Source organism: Thamnophis elegans, chromosome 11 (genome assembly GCF_009769535.1).
Source record: "Thamnophis elegans isolate rThaEle1 chromosome 11, rThaEle1.pri, whole genome shotgun sequence".
Classification (NCBI taxonomy): domain Eukaryota; kingdom Metazoa; phylum Chordata; class Lepidosauria; order Squamata; family Colubridae; genus Thamnophis; species Thamnophis elegans.
The window spans coordinates 4,919,949-4,938,572 of record NC_045551.1 but is presented as its reverse complement, the minus strand read 5'-3'; the positions used below and the strand labels follow the sequence as shown (position 1 = coordinate 4,938,572).

Sequence of the window (18,624 nt, the reverse complement as noted above, 5' to 3'; positions counted from 1 at the left end):
TTGCTGAAAAGAGGAACCTTAGCGCTCGTTCAAAAGTTGGGCGGGAGAACTATTTGGTTGAAACACCAACCGGAACGAAGCTGAATGACACTCGAATCGGGAATGGAAAAACAGGAGGGCGACCGCGGCGGAGACGGAGCAAACGAGGAGGGAGGTTCGGTCGCTGGATGCTCCGGGTTTTGGGGCCAGGGGGAGGAAGCCTCAAAGCCCGAGAAATGGGCCCTTCCAGAGGATTGGATGTCTACTCATCCTACGGTTAGTGGGGAAAGAACCGGGGGGAACATAAAATCTCCCTTCCCATACTTGGCTTGCTTATCTATCGGTATCTGTAGCCAAGTCTCCAACCTTGGCCATTTTAAGACCTGTGGACTTCAACTCCCAGAATTCCTCAGCCAGCTTTGCTGGCTGAGGAACTCTGGGAGTTGAAGTCCACAAGTCTTAAAGTTGCTGGCTGAGGAATTCTGGGAGTTGAAGTCCACAAGTCTTAAAGTTGCTGGCTGAGGAATCCTGGGAGTTGAAGTCCACAAGTCTTAAAGTTGCTGGCTGAGGAATCCTGGGAGTTGAAGTCCACAAGTCTTAAAGTTGCTGGCTGAGGAATCCTGGGAGTTGAAGTCCACAAGTCTTAAAGTTGCTAGCTGAGGAATCCTGGGAGTTGAAGTCCACAAGTCTTAAAGTTGCTGGCTGAGGAATCCTGGGAGTTGAAGTCCACAAGTCTTAAAGTTGCTGGCTGAGGAATCCTGGGAGTTGAAGTCCACAAGTCTTAAAGTTGCTGGCTGAGGAATCCTGGGAGTTGAAGTCCACAAGTCTTAAAGTTGCTGGCTGAGGAATCCTGGGAGTTGAAGTCCACAAGTCTTAAAGTTGCTGGCTGAGGAATTCTGGGAGTTGAAGTCCACAAGTCTTAAAGTTGCTGGCTGAGGAATCCTGGGAGTTGAAGTCCACAAGTCTTAAAGTTGCTGGCTGAGGAATCCTGGGAGTTGAAGTCCACAAGTCTTAAAGTTGCTAGCTGAGGAATCCTGGGAGTTGAAGTCCACAAGTCTTAAAGTTGCTGGCTGAGGAATCCTGGGAGTTGAAGTCCACAAGTCTTAAAGTTGCTGGCTGAGGAATCCTGGGAGTTGAAGTCCACAAGTCTTAAAGTTGCTGGCTGAGGAATCCTGGGAGTTGAAGTCCACAAGTCTTAAAGTTGCTGGCTGAGGAATCCTGGGAGTTGAAGTCCACAAGTCTTAAAGTTGCTGGCTGAGGAATTCTGGGAGTTGAAGTCCACAAGTCTTAAAGTTGCTGGCTGAGGAATCCTGGGAGTTGAAGTCCACAAGTCTTAAAGTTGCTGGCTGAGGAATTCTGGGAGTTGAAGTCCACAAGTCTTAAAGTTGCTGGCTGAGGAATCCTGGGAGTTGAAGTCCACAAGTCTTAAAGTTGCTGGCTGAGGAATTCTGGGAGTTGAAGTCCACAAGTCTTAAAGTTGCTAGCTGAGGAATCCTGGGAGTTGAAGTCCACAAGTCTTAAAGTTGCTGGCTGAGGAACTCTGGGAGTTGAAGTCCACAAGTCTTAAAGTTGCTGGCTGAGGAACTCTGGGAGTTGAAGTCCACAAGTCTTAAAGTTGCTGGCTGAGGAACTCTGGGAGTTGAAGTCCATAAGTCTTAAAGTTGCTGGCTGAGGAATCCTGGGAGTTGAAGTCCACAAGTCTTAAAGTTGCTGGCTGAGGAATTCTGGGAGTTGAAGTCCACAAGTCTTAAAGTTGCTGACTGAGGAATTCTGGGAGTTGAAGTCCACAGGTCTTAAAGTTGCTGGCTGAGGAACCCTGGGAGTTGAAGTCCACAAGTCTTAAAAGTTGCTGGCTGAGGAACTCTGGGAGTTGAAGTCCACAAGTCTTAAAAGTTGCTGGCTGAGGAATTCTGGGAGTTGAAGTCCACAAGTCTTAAAGTTGCTGGCTGAGGAATCCTGGGAGTTGAAGTCCACAAGTCTTAAAGTTGCCAAGTAAAAAGTAAAAAGTCATTTTGTCATGCCTGCTCTGCTTGTAAAAAAAGCCAGAAATTTCTGGGTTCAAATCAGAGCCCAGATCGGGCGAACCAGTAGTAGCGGTGGTGGAAGGCTCCGCCCACCCACCCGGACGCTTCTGCGCATGTCATGCGAGAGTGGGAACCGGTTGTAAAACATTTGAAAACCCACCACTGGTTCAAATATACGCATATAGTTAGACTTATATACCGCTTCATAGGACTTTCAGCCCTCTCTAAGCGGTTTACAGAGTCAGCATATTGTCCCCAACAATCCGGGTCCTCATTTCACCCACCTCGGAAGGATGGAAGGCTGAGTCAACCTTGAGCCGGTGAGATTTGAACCGCTGAACTGCAGATAACAATAGCAATAGCAATAGCAGTTAGACTTATATACCGCTTCATAGGGCTTTCAGCCCTCTCTAAGCGGTTTACAGAGTCAGCATATCGCCCCCACAGTCTGGTGATACAAAGAATTTTAAAAACAAAACATTCAATTCAAACCTGAACTTTTCATGCTGGGATTAATGGACAGTAAACGTAAAAAGAGCCACAGAAGATTATGTTTAGTATACGATACCGATGCAATAAATGCAAAATTGGAAAGTCTCTGAAATACCCAGAATGGAGAACGGTTGGTGAAGATGACATGCAACTAGCAGAGATGGCAAAATCAGCTTGTTTGAATTAATTTATTAGTGACTGCAAATGCTTTATGGACTTTTTGCCGAAAAAAGAAAACGGACTTGAGATTTATGGTCTGAAGATTAGAAAGGGTAGCTTATTGAAAGAAGGAAATTTTGATGTAATTTTAGAGAGATGGGGGGATATAAATGCATTTATAGCTGTCAAGAAGATCAGAAGCTGCTTCCTTGTAATTTCTTTTCTTTTTTCCTACTTTTTTCCTTTATTTTCTTTTGTGGTTTTCACTGTTAAAAATCCTTCAATGAAATTATAAATTGAAAAAAAACATTTATTTCCAACAAGTGTTTTTAAGATTATGCATATGTAAGTTCAGAGCCCTTGAGAATAGTTCTTTTTATAAATTTAGATTAACAAGCAGATTTTTTTTGCGGTTAGGTATATGTAAGTTCAGTGCCCTTGACAATACTTCTGTTTATGAATTTAGATTAATAAGCAGATTTTTCACAGAATGCAGAACTCCCATGATCTATTTCTCTTCTTAGGTCTTTCCTCTGTTGAAAACTTATTTTGCTGTTTTTATAACACAAATAATCTGAGGGGTAGGAATGCATTAGTCTGTTCAAGCTTATAAAATAAAAGCTTTACAATTACATTTCTTTTAGACTTTAAATTTTTAAGACAGGGAAGATTTTTTTTGCTTTAAAAATTGGCTGAAGCTTTAAACTCTGCCAGATGTGGGTAAAATTTGCCGTAGCACCTTAGCAAGGCTGTTGTTAGATATTCATATACAATCAGGAGAGGCTGCGTCTGAATCTGGCAATTTATTTTGAATTATGCATGCATGTTTAAAAGGAAGTAAGATTTGACAATCTTGGCCCCTCTGATGAGCAGCTGGTGGGAAATCTCTGGATGTCATCATGAAATCAACAGCAGTAATAAAATGCTCATTCCTCTATTCCCTATTGACAACAAGAAAAGTATCACGGTATTACTAATTTAAGTACTTCAACATTGAATGTTTATTAGATTTTTTTCCCCACCTTTGTTACTCACAGCGGAAAATACAGGTAATTTTTAACTAACAACAGTTAACGTAGTGACTGTTCAAAGTGGTTCCACCACAAAACCGCGGACGACAAAATCACGGTCGACGAAAGCGCGTATGTGACGTCATCACAGCGCGACGAAAAAGATCGAAAAATGTAAAAATAAAGCCAAAACCTTACCCTAGCCCCCCCAAACCTAACCCTAACCCTAAACCTAAACCTAACCCTTAACCTAACCCTAAACCTAACCCTTAACGTAACGAAAAACCTAACGCTAACCCTTAACCTAACGCTAAATGTAACGCTAACACTCTAACCCTAACCCTAACCCTTAACCTAACCCTAACCCTAACCCTTAACCTAACCCTTACCTTTATGTGAATCGGCTTGCTGTAATTTAATTTTTATTTCAATTTTTCGATCTTTTTCGTCGCGTTGTGATGACGTCACATACGCGATTTCGTTGTCCGCGCTTTTGTGGAACGCACTTTTGACGGGTCACGGTTCAAAGTTACAAGGGCACTGAAAAAGGGGACCTGACCATTTTTCACACTTACAACTTGCAGCATCCGAATGGTCACATGATTTACATTCGGCTGCTTGACAACACGTTTATGACATTTGCAGTGTCCTGAGGTCCTGTGACACCCCCCCCCTTTTGCAACTTTTTTTTTTTTTTTTTGAGAAAATTTTGTTATTGTTTTAGTTAAACAAAAACACACACACACAAAAAGAATCATCTTTCGTTACATCTTGTAGAAAGCGTATCGATTGGTTACAAATATATTCCGTGCGTTTCTTCCACCATCCTTACATATACTTCGTTCAAATCGAGTTGTACATTTTAAGTCAAGAAAGAAAAATTATGTATTTTATTATCCCTGTACCATAATTCTCATTTGGTTACCATTATTTAAACATGTTTTTATCTAGAATCATTTATATTTAAAGACACAACCACCTACTGGCATTCATTTGCAGTTTCAATAAATCTCCAATAACATTACACCTTTATGACATATTCTGAAACAAATTCAGTTAAGTAAGATATCTAAGCATTCCCTCCCCCCGTAACACACCTGTATGTATCATTAAATATTATCCATTAACATTTCCTTGTTACTTTTTTATTTTCCATTTTCATAACATACAATCACATGTATACTATTACATAGCCAGTATCCTATTGTATTAAGTAGTAATTCCATCAGTTCCTCTTGTCATCAATGCCCAGAAAGATAAAAACCCATTATTGGTTCTTCTGCTCTCCATACACTTCTTTCTTCTACCTCTCTCCTACCTCCTTTCTTCCCTCCATCATCCTTTTCTGCTCTACTTCCCCTTCCTTTCTCCTTCTCCTCTCTCTACATTCCACTCCTCCTCATCCTCCTCATCTTCCCTCCTTACCCTCTCTCCTATCCCTCTCTTCCTATCTTTCTTCTCTCCTCTATTTCCCACTCTTCCTCTCATTGGTGTATTTCCGCTTCTGAGCAAACTCCATTCTATGTTGATGGTATTTATGCTTCCATATCAATGTACTTAACATATCTTAGTTTTAAAGAAAAAATAAGAGAAGACAGTATACATGTGCAATCATATTACTTTAAAATCTAACACCCCTCGTCAAGCCTAATATACAACTGGACCAGTTGTAGTCTCCGAACACTTTTCAGAAGCAGCCCCATGTAAAACAAGAGACACAGACTGGGCCCAATCCTTCCATGTCTGGATTCTGGCACAATCGTCTATAACAACTTCTTGTGCCAGGTGCTAAGCACAACACAGAAATAAATCAGTTCCAGAACGGAAGCTTAAGACAGAACTAGACCTCTATTATGAACCATTCGTGCTGCTACAGTAAATTATTCCCTGTGGCCACAGTTTTTGGAGGACAGTTTTATTGGCATTTGAAACACAACCTGCAAGTCTTTTAACAGACTTTATCTAGTGTTAAATATTTTCACTGGCTTTTTCTTCCCGCCCACCCACCCCCCATTTTTTTTTTTTTGAAAGAAAACGTGTGTCGTGTTTTTTTCTTGGGAGTTCTGCCAAAAGAAAACCCTCCGCAGTTGATGGGAAAATACTTTCAGGGATTCTGTAGATTCTGTTTGGGTTTTGTTTGCATAGAATATCATTTCTGAGAACTCTTGTTAATAGCTTTTACATCTATGGCTCTCCATTGTCTGTTTCAGTTCACAAACATGATGTCATTGAAAGTGGCTGACAGCAGAGGGGTATATGCCGCTTTCTTAGTTTACTTGGACCTTCTAGAAGGTAAGTTAGTGGAGATACCTTCAAGGGATTTAAGATGTGTGTGTGTGTGTGTGTGTAAGTGCTGTGGTATGCACAGTATTTACAAACGCCAAGGATAGTTTTCATGTGATTCATGAAATCCCTAGATTTCTACAGCTACTGCTTCAAACTGTGTCCTATTGAAGGTTCACCGACAAAACGGCGAACAACAAAAGCGCGCCCGACTAAACCGCGGTGACAAAACCGTGAGTTCTAAACCGGGCCGACGAATGGGCACTGAAGCGCGCCAACAACAGCGCGCCGACAGAAGTGCGCTGTAAACCTAAACCTAACCCTAAACCTAACCTTAAACCTAACCCTAAACCTAACCCTAAACCTAACCCTAACCCTAAACCTAACCCTAACCCTAACCTTAAACCTAACCCTAAACCTAACCCTAAACCTAACCCTAAACCTAACCCTAAACCTAACCCTAACCCTAACCCTAAACCTAATCCTAAACCTAAACCTAACCTTAAACCTAACCTTAAACCTAACCCTAACCCTAAACCTAATCCTAAACCTAAACCTAACCTTAAACCTAACCCTAATCCTAAACCTAAACCTAACCCTAACCCTAAACCTAATCCTAAACCTAAACCTAACCTTAAACCTAACCCTAACCCTAAACCTAAACCTAACCCTAACCCTAAACCTAACCTTAAACCTAACCCTAATCCTAAACCTAAACCTAACCCTAACCCTAAACCTAACCTTAAACCTAACCTTAAACCTAACCCTAAACCTAACCCTAAACCTAATCCTAACCCTAAACCTAAACCTAACCCTAACCCTAAACCTAAACCTAAACCTAACCCTTACCTTAACTTAAATTGCGCTTCTGTAGGCGCGCTGTTGTCAGCGCGTTGATGACGTCGTGCTGATGATGTCGCGGTTTTAGCACCGCGGTTTTGTCGGCGCGTTTTTGTCGTGCGCGCATTTGTCGGGTCACGCCTATTGAAGACTGGGATTTCAGTTATGTGAAATGACTACAAGTCCTCCTAACTTTAGATTCCCAGGGCAAATCTTAACACTGCATATACAAGTGAACCTACATGCACTGTTCTGCCCCGGGCAATGAGATTCTGCTCGGGCAGCCAGTTAATTCCACGCTTAGGAATCTCTTTCAGACCACGTTTATTATCAGCCATCCTTAATAGCAGGATGGCTGATAATAAGTTTACTAAATTGGATTACCTTTTTCCAAAAGTTTACTAAATTGGATTACCTTTTTCCAAAAGTTGTTGTGAAATTAAAGAGAAAGAGAACAAATGCAGTTGAGAAAGGAGGGCGAGGAGGCAGATGTAATTAATCCATATCTTGAGGCATGTAAGACCATGGTAACTCATTGCACAAATGCTGGCTAGAACATTGAGATCCTTCAATGGAAAAGTCATCATCCCTGTTTCATAGTTCCTTCTGGTTTTTGGGGCTGCCCCTGAAGAGTGTTCGGAGACTACAATTGGTCCAGAATGCAGCCGTGCGAGCGATACTGGGTGTACCTAGGTACACCCATGTTACACCTATCCTCCGTGAGCTGCACTGGCTTCCCATCGGTCTCCGGACATGCTTCAAGGTGCTGGTTATTACCTATAAAGCCCTACATGGCCTAGGACCTGGATATCTCCGTGACCGCCTCCTGCAACATACCTCCCAGCGTCCAATGAGATCGCACAGGGCGGGCCTTCTCCGGGTACCGTCGGCCACACAATGCCGTCTGGCGGCTCCTCGAGGGAGAGCCTTCTCTGTTGCTGCCCCGGTCCTTTGGAACGATCTACCCCCTGAGATCCGGAACCTCCCCACTCTCCTGGCCTTCCGTAAGTCCGTTAAGACCTGGCTGTTCCGGCAGGCCTGGGGCTGTTGATCTTGACTGAACTTCAGTCCCATTATAACTGAGTGCATGTTGTGCTTCTGTTTTTAAGCTGTACTGTTCTGTGTTTTAATCTTTTTTTAATATTTTTTAAATTGCTTTTATGTAAGCCGCCCGGAGTCCTCCGGGATTGGGCGGCATACAAATCTATTAAAATTACAAATTTGTTATTCTCTGCTATACCCTTTTCAGTCAGGAACTGGCACGAGGTATCCTTCACTGGACTAGCAGAGTTCCAGCTGGTGTGTCTCCATGGACGTGAGAAAGAAGACGAGCCTTTGCAGGTAGTGGTGCCAACTCCTGCCCAGGTATCATTCAGCCACGAGAGGTGCGTGTCTGCAGAGGGCTGGCGTTATTTGTTTATTTTTGCGGGTTGTACCACACTTGATCTAAATGGGAGGTCTCTGAGAACTCACATGCGTATGAATGTATCTCAGGAGATATTTTCTTATTTCATTCTGGAGTAGTAATGCTAACATTGAGTAACTCCATAGCTGAAAAAGGAAATTTATTCTGGATCTTCTTGGTTCGGACACAGCACCTTCACTACTACGCTGAATTAACTGGTTTCTAAGCAAAACATAGCTTAGCCGTGCTCAAGATGGTTTGTATATTACAATTTTGCTTCGTGTTGCTTCATAAGACCTTAAACAGCAGCCTTTCCCAAACTGGTCTCTGCTAGTTGTGGTGGGATGCAGTTTCCTGAAAAGCCAGTTAGCCTGGCCTTCTGTCTTGCCCAATATTTTCCTTCCTCATTTGTTAGCTGCGTCTAGCTTTTAAGCAGCTTTTCTCAATATATTGACTTCCTTCCTTCCGAGCCGAGGTGGTGCAGTGGTTAGGGTGCAGTACTGCAGGCCACTTCAGCTGACTGTTAGCTGCAGTTCAGCAGTTCTAATCTCACCGGCTCAAGATTGACTTAGCCTTCCATCCTTCCGAGGTGGGTGAAATGAGGAGCCAGACTGTGGGGGCGATATGCTGACTCTGTAAACCGCTTAGAGAGGGCTGAAAGCCCTATGAAGCGGTATATAAGTCTAACTGCTATTGCTATTGCTATTGCTATTCCTTCCTTCCTTCCTTCCTTCCTTCCTTCCTTCCTTCCTTCCTATCCTCTCCCCTCACCAAGTACAGATAACATCTCGACCCCTTCCAGTCGGGCTTCAGACCCGGTTACAGCACAGAAACCGCTTTGGTCGCATTGACCGATGATCTCTGGAGAGCCAGAGACGGAGGCCATGCCTCCATCCTAGTTCTCCTTGACCTCTTGGCGGCTTTCGATACCATCGACCATGGTATCCTTCTGCGACGACTGCGGGAGGTGGGGGTGGGAGGCACTGTTTTGCAGTGGTTCTCCTACCTCTCGGACAGGTCGCAGTCGGTGTTAGTGGGGGGGCAGAGATCGACCCCTAGGCCCCTAGCATATGGGGTGCCGCAGGGTTCGGTCTTATCCCCCCTACTATTTAACATCTACATGAAACCGCTGGGTGAGATCATTCGGAGGCACGGGATAAGATACCATCAATATGCGGACGATACTCAGTTGTATCTGTCCGCCCTGTGCCAACTCAATGAAGCGGCGGACGTGATGAGCCGGGGCCTTGAGGCCGTTATGGACTGGATGAGGGCTAACAAGCTTGTACTCAACCCGGAGAAGACCGAGTGGCTGTTGTGTTTCCCTCCCAATAATTCGATCAGTGTTCCAACGCTCAGGCTGGGGGGTCAAATTTTATACCCCTCAGGGAGGGTTCGCAACTTGGGAGTCCTCCTGGATCCACAGCTGACTTTCGACCACCATCTGACAGCTGTGACCAGGGGGGCATTTGCCCAGGTTCGCCTGGTACGCCAGTTGCGACCCTACCTGAACCGGAAGGCCCTCACAACAGTCACTCGGGCCCTTGTGACCTCTAGGCTGGAATACTGCAATGTGCTCTACATGGGGCTTGAAGAGCATCCAGCGGCTTCAGCTAGTCCAGAACGCGGCCGCGCGAGCGATTGTGGGTGCACCTCGGTTCGCCCACATAACACCTATCCTCCGCGAGCTGCGCTGGCTACCTGTTGATCTCCGGGTGCGCTTCAAGGTGCTACTTGTCACTCATAAAGCCCTCCATGGTAGTGGATCTGCGTACTTGAGTGACCGCCTCCTGCCAATTACCTCCCTGCGACCAATTAGATCGCATAGATTAGGCCTCCTCCGAGTTCCATCTGCCAGCCAGTGTCGACTGGCAACCACACGGAGGAGAGCCTTTTCAGTAGTTGCTCCGACCCTTTGGAACGATCTCCCCGTGGAGATTCGTACCCTCACCACCGTCCAGACCTTCCGCACAGCCCTTAAGACCTGGCTAGCCCGTCAGGCCTGGGGATAAAGATAATCTATCCCCACCCGAATGATGAATGAATGTTGTTTACTATTTTACCTGTATGTATTGTTCTGTGTTTATTGTCTTGTACCCCCCTTCCTTATTTTCTGTAAGCCGCCCTGAGTCCCCTCAGGGAAAAGGGCGGCCTATAAATACTAATAAAAATGAAAAATGAAAATGAAATGAAACAAAGAAGGGGAGTTCAATCATACTGGCACTACCCTTTCTTTCTATGGGTCGGAGAGGAAAAAGGAAAAGCAACAAATTATTATTAGAGGAGATATGGATTTTACAAACTAGATTCTTCAGACTGTGCATAGTATCCTTGTTTAATTATGGCATTATGCATGCACCCCCAGCCTTTGAGGGTTTCCAATATTTAATTTTTACCATTGTGTATGTGTGAAGCAGGTGGTCCCTCTCATTTGTCCATCAAATAATATATCACTTGCTCACAAAATCCTACTTTCTGTACACATTCTCTGAATTACCACATCGATTCACATTTGGCCAGATTTCCTAGTCTGGAAAGAGGGCTGCATTATAAGGATGAAACGTTATTCAAAAGCTTAATGAAATGAAGTTATGTTCATTTTTCCCTATATTGAAGCTGAAATAACACTCAGCTATGAAATCATTATAAAAGGGAGACAAATTACAAACCACTTTATATATTCCTTTTCTTAACCTTTTCTTGTCTTTGGAATTTCTAAATATACTCATTGAGTACCCAGCATACAGAACACCTTTACAGCGTGTGCAGGTGGAAGGTTCACCGACAAAAGGGCAAACGACAAAACCGCACCCGACTAAACCGCGGTGACAAAACCGTGTGTTCTAAAGCGCTCCGACGAATGAGCACTGAATCGCGCTGACAACAGCGCGGTGACAGAAGCGCGCTGTAAAACTAAACCTAACCCTAAACGTAACACTAACCCTAACCCTAAACGTAACGCTAAACCTAACCCTAAACGTAACCCTAAACCTAACCGTAAACCTAAACCTAACCCTAAGCCTAACCCTGAACCTAACCCTGAACCTAACCCTGAACCTAACCCTAAACCTAACCCTAAACCTAACCCTAATCCTGAACCTAACCCTGAACCTAATCCTAAACCTAACCCTAAACCTAACCCTAAACCTAACCCTCACCTTAAGTTAAATCGGCTTTCTGTCTCCGCGCTGTTGTAAAACGTCCTTCTGTCTCCGCGCTGTTGTCGCCGCGCTGTTGTCGGCACGTTGATGACGTCGCGGTTTTAGCGACGCAGTTTAGTTGGGCGCGGATTTGTCATTCGCCCTTTTGACGGGTCACGCAGGTGGAAAAGTTATCCCTGCAAAACAGAGATTTATAAATTTTAATGTGGTTCTCGATCCTTCTAGTAATTGAGAGGTGATACCTGGGAGGATGAGTAGAAAAGTTCTAGTTGGCTTTATTTTCAAAATTAAGTAATAAATGTTGCCTTTTCATAGGCTTTTTCATTCCTGCTCTCTCCTTTGCAATTAGTAAAATTGCTACATCCAAAGTAATTGGGGCTAATCGTCAGATGAGTGTGAGACAGTGCAGGTATTTTTTTAAAAAATAATTTATTACAGATTTTTTTTAAAAAAAAATACAAAACATATCTCCAACTAACTAAAACATATTTGTAACCAAACTGTAAATAAAAGTAAAGAACATAATGACTATAATTATAAACAGAAAACAAGGAAACCAAAAGAAATGAGGGGGGGGAATGAATAATCTAAACATGCCACGTAAAACTAGTGTTAAAGAAAATACAAATATTTCAGAGTAAAAAGAAATAAACACTGTTGTAAAATACCATGAAACTTGTGTCAAAGAGAAACAATCATTTGTTTTTGTTTTTTTTAAAAAAATGCCTTTTCAAAAATCAGAAGCATATACATCCTCTACTTAATACCTGGAATAATAGTGCTTTTCCCAATTTTCTCACAAAATTATTCTCTTAGTAATTTCCCATATTTAATACAACCAACGTTCCCTAAAAGCAATCACATTTCTGGGTTTTGGAACATAATTCAACGTAACATTATTCTGATATATATAAGTAGTTTGATAGGAACATCTCTTAATGTTAACAGTGTGAACACTTTCCAATAAATCTGCTAACGATGTTCATTTAATAATAAACTCATACAATAATGAAGGGGCAGGTAATGTGGAAATACAAATCCCATTTCCCTCTTTTCCACTGGAACTTTAATTTTTGGCCCTACAGGGCTTTTCAAGTAGAATATCAGCTTGCATTGTTCTGCTGGTTCACCGCAGAGCTTGTCAAAATCCCCATTCATGGCAAATGCGCCATACAATGCTTTCACTGTATTTTTACAGATAAAGGGCTTCACAGTCTGATTCCTTTCTCTGTTCCTTTCACAAAATAACCTTTGTAAAATGAATTCCGCCCCAGCAGTGATGCCTGCGGGCGTCAGAAATGCTGACTTCCTTAGTGCCAGAGGTAACTTCCCTTATAGGATATTCACATAAATCATGAGAAAGGATGGAAAATACATCACAATAGAGCCAGCATTTCCACTGCTAAGGGAGACATTTGTTAAGCGAGCTTTGCCCTGTTTTACGACCTATCTTGCCACAGTTGTTAAATGAATCACTGCAGTTGTTAGTAACACAGTACAACTGCGTTACTGTGTTAGTAACACAGTTGTAAAGTGAATGAGACTTCCTCGTTGACTTCCTCGTTGAGAGCCGAGGTGGCGCAGTGGGTAGAGTGCAGTACTGCAGGCTACTTCAGCTGACTGTTATCTGCAGTTCGGCGGTTCAAATCTCACCGGCTCAGGGTTGACTCAGCCTTCCAGCCCTCTCTAAGCGGTTTACAGAGTCAGCATATTGCCCCCAACAACAATCCGGGTCCTCATTTCACCCACCTCGGAAGGATGGAAGGCTGAGTCAACCCTGAGCCGGTGAGATTTGAACAGCCGAACTGCAGAACTGCAATCAGCTGAAGTAGCCTACAGTGCTGCATTTAACCACTGCGCCACCTCGACTTTAAGGATGCCAGTATGTAGTGGCAGCATTCACATTATTATACCATTTTAGCACAATGGTGATTTGTTGGAAATACAGTTGGGCAGTGTGGAACCCCTTAATACACAGGTGTCAAACTCGCTGCATCACATTGCTGTCACATGACGCATCATGACATTTCCCCCCCCCCCTTTTGCAGAGCTGGGGTGGACATAGCCTGTGCATGATGCATCAGTTTGACACCTCTGCCATAATATCTCTAAAATTGGGATACATAAGTGTTCTGACCCCCCTCGTCCCACACCAAAGCGCTCCGAGCCAAAGATACTTTACGGAATTTATTAACAGACAGATAGGCAGCAAACCGGCACAGACAAGCCTTGGCAGCAATCCAGCCTGCCAAGCTCACAATACTGTTCTCCAACATTAGTTAATGTGTTGACTTCTGCAAAAGGGGCATGTGTTCAAGCAGTCCTTTTATAGTCTGGAGAGGAGCCTAATTACCACCAGCTGAGTGCAATTACCTCCTGTAACTGCGCAACTGTTCCTGACGCCTATTAGCTCTCCGGTGCCGGGGATCCAGGAACAACTCCCTTGTCTCCTCCCCACTGCTGCCGTCCGGATCACACTCCCTTGTCTCCTCCCCACTGGTCCAAGGTTCAGGCACCTCCTGGTGGCCAACCAGCCTCTCTGCACCCTGTTCGGAGTCAGAACCCTGTCCAGGGTCCTCCACATCCTCTAAAGCCGACTCATAGGGCCCCTCGCTGTCGGAGTCTGGTGGCAGCTCCAACGGCTCCTGCTTGGCCACAACACATAAGTATTGCCAACTTTCCTTTCTGGCAGGTCTTCATTATAATAGTTATAGCACTTGGGGGGAAAAAATCACAAAAGCTTTTAGGAACAAACAGTGGACATTATTAATTCAGGGCACAAGCTGGATAGCTTTCAGGCGGCATTTAAATGAGATGGGCATCAGTGATGACTTTCGTACCTTCCTTCAATTTTTTTCCAGGTTAAGGCAGATCATGAAGAGCTCAGGCGCAGTGCAGGCGAAACCGGATTCCCCCCTTTCTATCACCCTGGCCATAGTTGAAACAGACTCTACAATTGTCTATTATAAATTGACGGACGGTTTAGTAATGCCAGATCCTCCGGACAGTCCTTCAGATGCAGACAGCAAACAAGGGAGGAAGAAGAAAAAGAGGCTGTCGAAATGAAGGGGAAGCCGATAAGGATTTTCTGGATTCTTCTAATGTGAATGTGTCCAGTATTAAAAGGGGCAGCTTGGAATTGGAACATTTGTTTGAAAAATCCCCACTAAAGCTTGAAGATTGGCAAGATATTCATGTCTGCCTCTTGTAACGAAGTCAGACATCAAAGATGTCACAGACCGAAACAAATGGAATTCGTATAAAGTATACCTTTAAAAGAAAATGTTTGTTAAGATGTAATGGTATACTTTGGATTATATTATATGTATAAACTTTTGGCAAAAAAGAAAGATGTCACCGACCAGGTCTAAATTCTGTCTTCTATTCACATGTAGTGTACTTGTGTACATAATTCAACATAATTCAATGTACTGTAATTAGCAGTTAGCAGTTAGACTTATATACTGCTTCATAGGGCTTTCAGCCCTCTCTAAGCAGTTTACAGAGTCAGCATATCGTCCCCACAGTCTGGGTCCTCATTTCACCCACCTCGGAAGGATGGAAGGCTGAGTCAACCTTGAGTCGGATGAAACCCAAATTGTTGGAGGCAATACTTAAAGAGGGCTGCAAAGCACTATGAAGCGGTATATAAGTCTAATTGCTATTGCTAGTACAGGTATTAATGTCTACATCCAGCTACAGATTCAAAGGATAAATGGCCAAGCAAAACAGGTTCTTTATTAATGAATGTTTGATTTCATGTAAATTGCTTCTCAATTTCTGAAGAACTCAAAATTGTCCTCCCCTGCCTTGTGGTAATTATGGCATGACCAAAAGTAGGGAGATGATATATAAGTAGAAAGAAGGGAAATTCCGTGTAACAAGGAGATCAGAAGCACTGATGATTACTGTTGAGCAACATATGTAGCAACATTAAAATAAAAAGGTGTAGTTGAAATATGTTCTTGACACACTAGTGCAACCTCTCATTTTGCAATGGGAGATTTTATCCAATTTTAGCTTTAACTGCATCTGCAAAGCTGTTCAACTTGAAAGATGTAGAATAACAAAATTGAAAGTGTTCCAGAGCATGTCTTTTAGAATATACTTGGTTTAGCAATAGCAATAGCAGTTAGACTTATATACCGCTTCATAGGGCTTTCAGCCCTCTCTAAGCGGTTTACAGAGTCAGCATATCGCCCCCACAATCTGGGTCCTCATTTCACCCACCTCAGAAGGATGGAAGGCTGAGTCAACCTTGAGCCGGTGAGATTTGAACCGCCGAACTGCAGAAAGAACATCTTTCTTTCTTTCTTTCTTTCTTTCTTTCTTTCTTTCTTTCTTTCTTTCTTTCTTTCTTTCTTTCTTTCTTTCTTTCTGCCTGTCTGCCTATCTATCTATCTATCTATCTATCTATCTATCTATCTATCTATCTATCTATCTATCTAATTATCTATCTCATATCTATTTCTTTCTGTTTATCTAACATCTATAGCAATAGCAATAGGAGTTAGACTTATATACCGCTTCATAGGGCTTTCAGCCCTCTCTAAGCGGTTTACAGAGTCAGCATATCGCCCCCAACAACAATCCGGGTCCTCATTTTACCCACCTCGGAAGGATGGAAGGCTGAGTCAACCTTGAGCCGGTGAGATTTGAACAGCCGAACTGCAGAACTGCAGTCAGCTGAAGTAGCCTGCAGTGCTGCATTTAACCACTGCGCCACCTCGGCTCTTTATCACTTGTGGTTTATCACTTGTCTTCTCCCAGTACAACTAGGAAGAATAGCTTTTTAACGCAAAGTGTTATATCTGAATAAAGTCAAATTCACATACTTCTTTTCTTTCAGAAAAATTAAACATATGGTTCTTTGTGTAACACCAGAGGGCGCTTTTACACAAGTATTTCAAATCATACTATGCTTTTAATAGTTATCGTAGTGAAATCATTCAATGTAAATAATTTGGATGTTTTCAGTTCATAAACAAGCAATAACATAATACCCAAACCCATGAAAGTGAACCATAGCAACAATGGATTGTGAATACTTGAAGTGTTTCGATTCATATAATAAATACTTCTTGTACCAACTGTTTCGCATAATGTCTTCCGCTGTAATATCAGTAAATCTAAAAACACCAGATCTGAGCTGCAGAAATTGGAGAGTACCAAACTTTAACTCTTTGCAACTGTCTAATGGTCATTCAGATTTTTCCACACCAGATCTGGTACTTTTAGAAAAGTGCCATAAAGAGCTGGGAAAGAGAATGAATTAAATTTTTAATTAAAAAAAAAATTATCTGACTTTATTAAAATGTAGAGGGTTTTTTTCCCCCCAAATTCAAGACAAACACTAACAAAATTAAAACAATCCAAAATCATGATAAAAAATAAAAGAATCTGAAAAGGAGAATAAAATTTGGGAGATGGGTTACTTCCCACCACTGGTACCTACCTACCTACCTACCTACCTACCTACCTACCTACCTACCTACCTACCTCTCTCTCTCTCTCTCTCCCTCCCTCCCTCCCTCCCTCCCTCCCTCTCTCTCTCTCTCTCTTACACACACACACGGGGGTGGGTGGGGGTGGATACATATGTGATCCATGAAAAATATAAAAAACTTTAAAGAGAAAAGTTTCTTGAGGGAATTGAGGATAGAATAACAACTGTACCATGGTTTGTAACATGTTTGTTTCTTGTATTATACAGCATTGGGCCATATCAGTTGCTATTGTTATTAAAACACCATCAAAGCTGTGTGATCAAAAAAGGAAAACTGAAGATATTTTTTTTGCAAAAGAATGCAAAACGGAATGATACACACCAGAAGCAAGAACATTCCTTATGCAGGGTTGGGAAAACCAAAATCTGAATTATATCTCCAGACTTTCTTAACAACTTCAGTGCTAGCTGATAACGTGTGGTCTGGCTGGGGATAGTTCAGATACTTTCTCAAGTCTAAATTACATTTATGTCGGTTCTAAAATGTAGACCAGACCAAGAAACAAAAGCCACATTGGTTTGTTGAAAGAAATGTCCTTCTGGGTTCAGCTCCAAGTGGGGAAGAAGACACTGGAGACATGGAGGCTGCTTGGAAAGATGGTTTATTGGTGGACAGGACCACATGGCTTGAGCCCTGAACAGAAAAAGTGATCACATGCTTCAATGTTGGTGGAGAAGAAGAGAAGGGCTGAGGGAGGGGCTTGCTAGGCTTTTTATAACCTGTTTAGTCCCACCTCTCTGTTTCCTGTTCCTGTGTAAGAAATGTATTCTGACTGGTTGCCAGACTCCCATGGTGCCATGCAGGGGGCTACTCTCTAGGCTGCGATGAATTCTCAGATGCCTTGTGGTCAGTTGAGTATATTATCATGCCTTTCTGTAGCTGCTGGTGAAGTCTTTATTATGTAAAGTGGGCTAGCCTGGTCATCTTAATGGCCCATTAGCTGGGGATGGGCAGAAAGCTATAGGCAACTATTCTGTCTTTTAAAACATGTTTCTTTTCACATCCAGAGAAATATTCTGCCTTTTCAATATTTCCTAGGATATTTCATTTTTCTGGGAGAGGGCTGGGTGATAACTTCCCACAGGTTTAAAACTCCTTTTATTGGAAGAGCTAGAAGAAGAGAATCTTCCAACTCTGAATGTGCTCCCATTGTTATCCCCCCCACCCCGCCCTGTTTATTTTAATCTTTGTGCAAATTAGGGAGAGTCTGTCTGGAGCATTTTCTTAAGTTTGTCTCTTGGAATGAGCTCAAGTCTGATTGTTGCCTTGGTAACAAATCTTCCTTCTGTCCTTTAAGGCCATTCTCTATGTCCTCCACATCTTGGCTCCACATCCTGGCAACCAAAGACAGAAATCAGACTGGGCTTAGAAGCCTCCTTAGAAAATCAAAACATGAGCAGCTGCACCAGAGTGGGATTTCCCCCTACCCTTTTTTTTTTTCCAGAGGGAAAGGATTCTTGCTTCTTGTGAAAAAAAGAACAAAGTTATGCAGAGTCGGGAGATAATTTCCTGTGAGACTGAGGGCCAGAAGGATGGCAAGGAACATTCTGGTGAATAGGATCTTTGTAACTAATTAAATGCCTCCTGGCTACAGTTCGGTGGATGGGGAAACTCATCTACCCTCCCCACCATTTTGCAAAAATACCTGCAACATATTTTTTTAAAGGGCCACCGGGTCCCAAAAAGATTGAGAACTTTCTGACAAACTTTCCCCTTTTTCCTCCTGAATGTTGGTGTGCTGAATTTCTTATTGTCTTCATTCCT

The 18,624-nt window shown here is 42.8% G+C and overlaps 1 protein-coding gene across 1 annotated transcript; it reads left to right on the top strand.

Moving 5' to 3' along the window:
• The first annotated feature begins 84 nt into the window (after nt 1-84).
• TSEN15 (tRNA splicing endonuclease subunit 15) lies at nt 85-14,854 on the top strand. Its single transcript, XM_032226835.1, has 4 exons — nt 85-255; nt 5,875-5,956; nt 8,037-8,172; nt 14,215-14,854. The coding sequence occupies exons 1-4, from the start codon at nt 85-87 to the stop codon at nt 14,417-14,419; spliced, it is 594 nt and encodes a 197-aa protein (XP_032082726.1). The 3' UTR covers nt 14,420-14,854.
• Nucleotides 14,855-18,624: the final 3,770 nt, after the last annotated feature.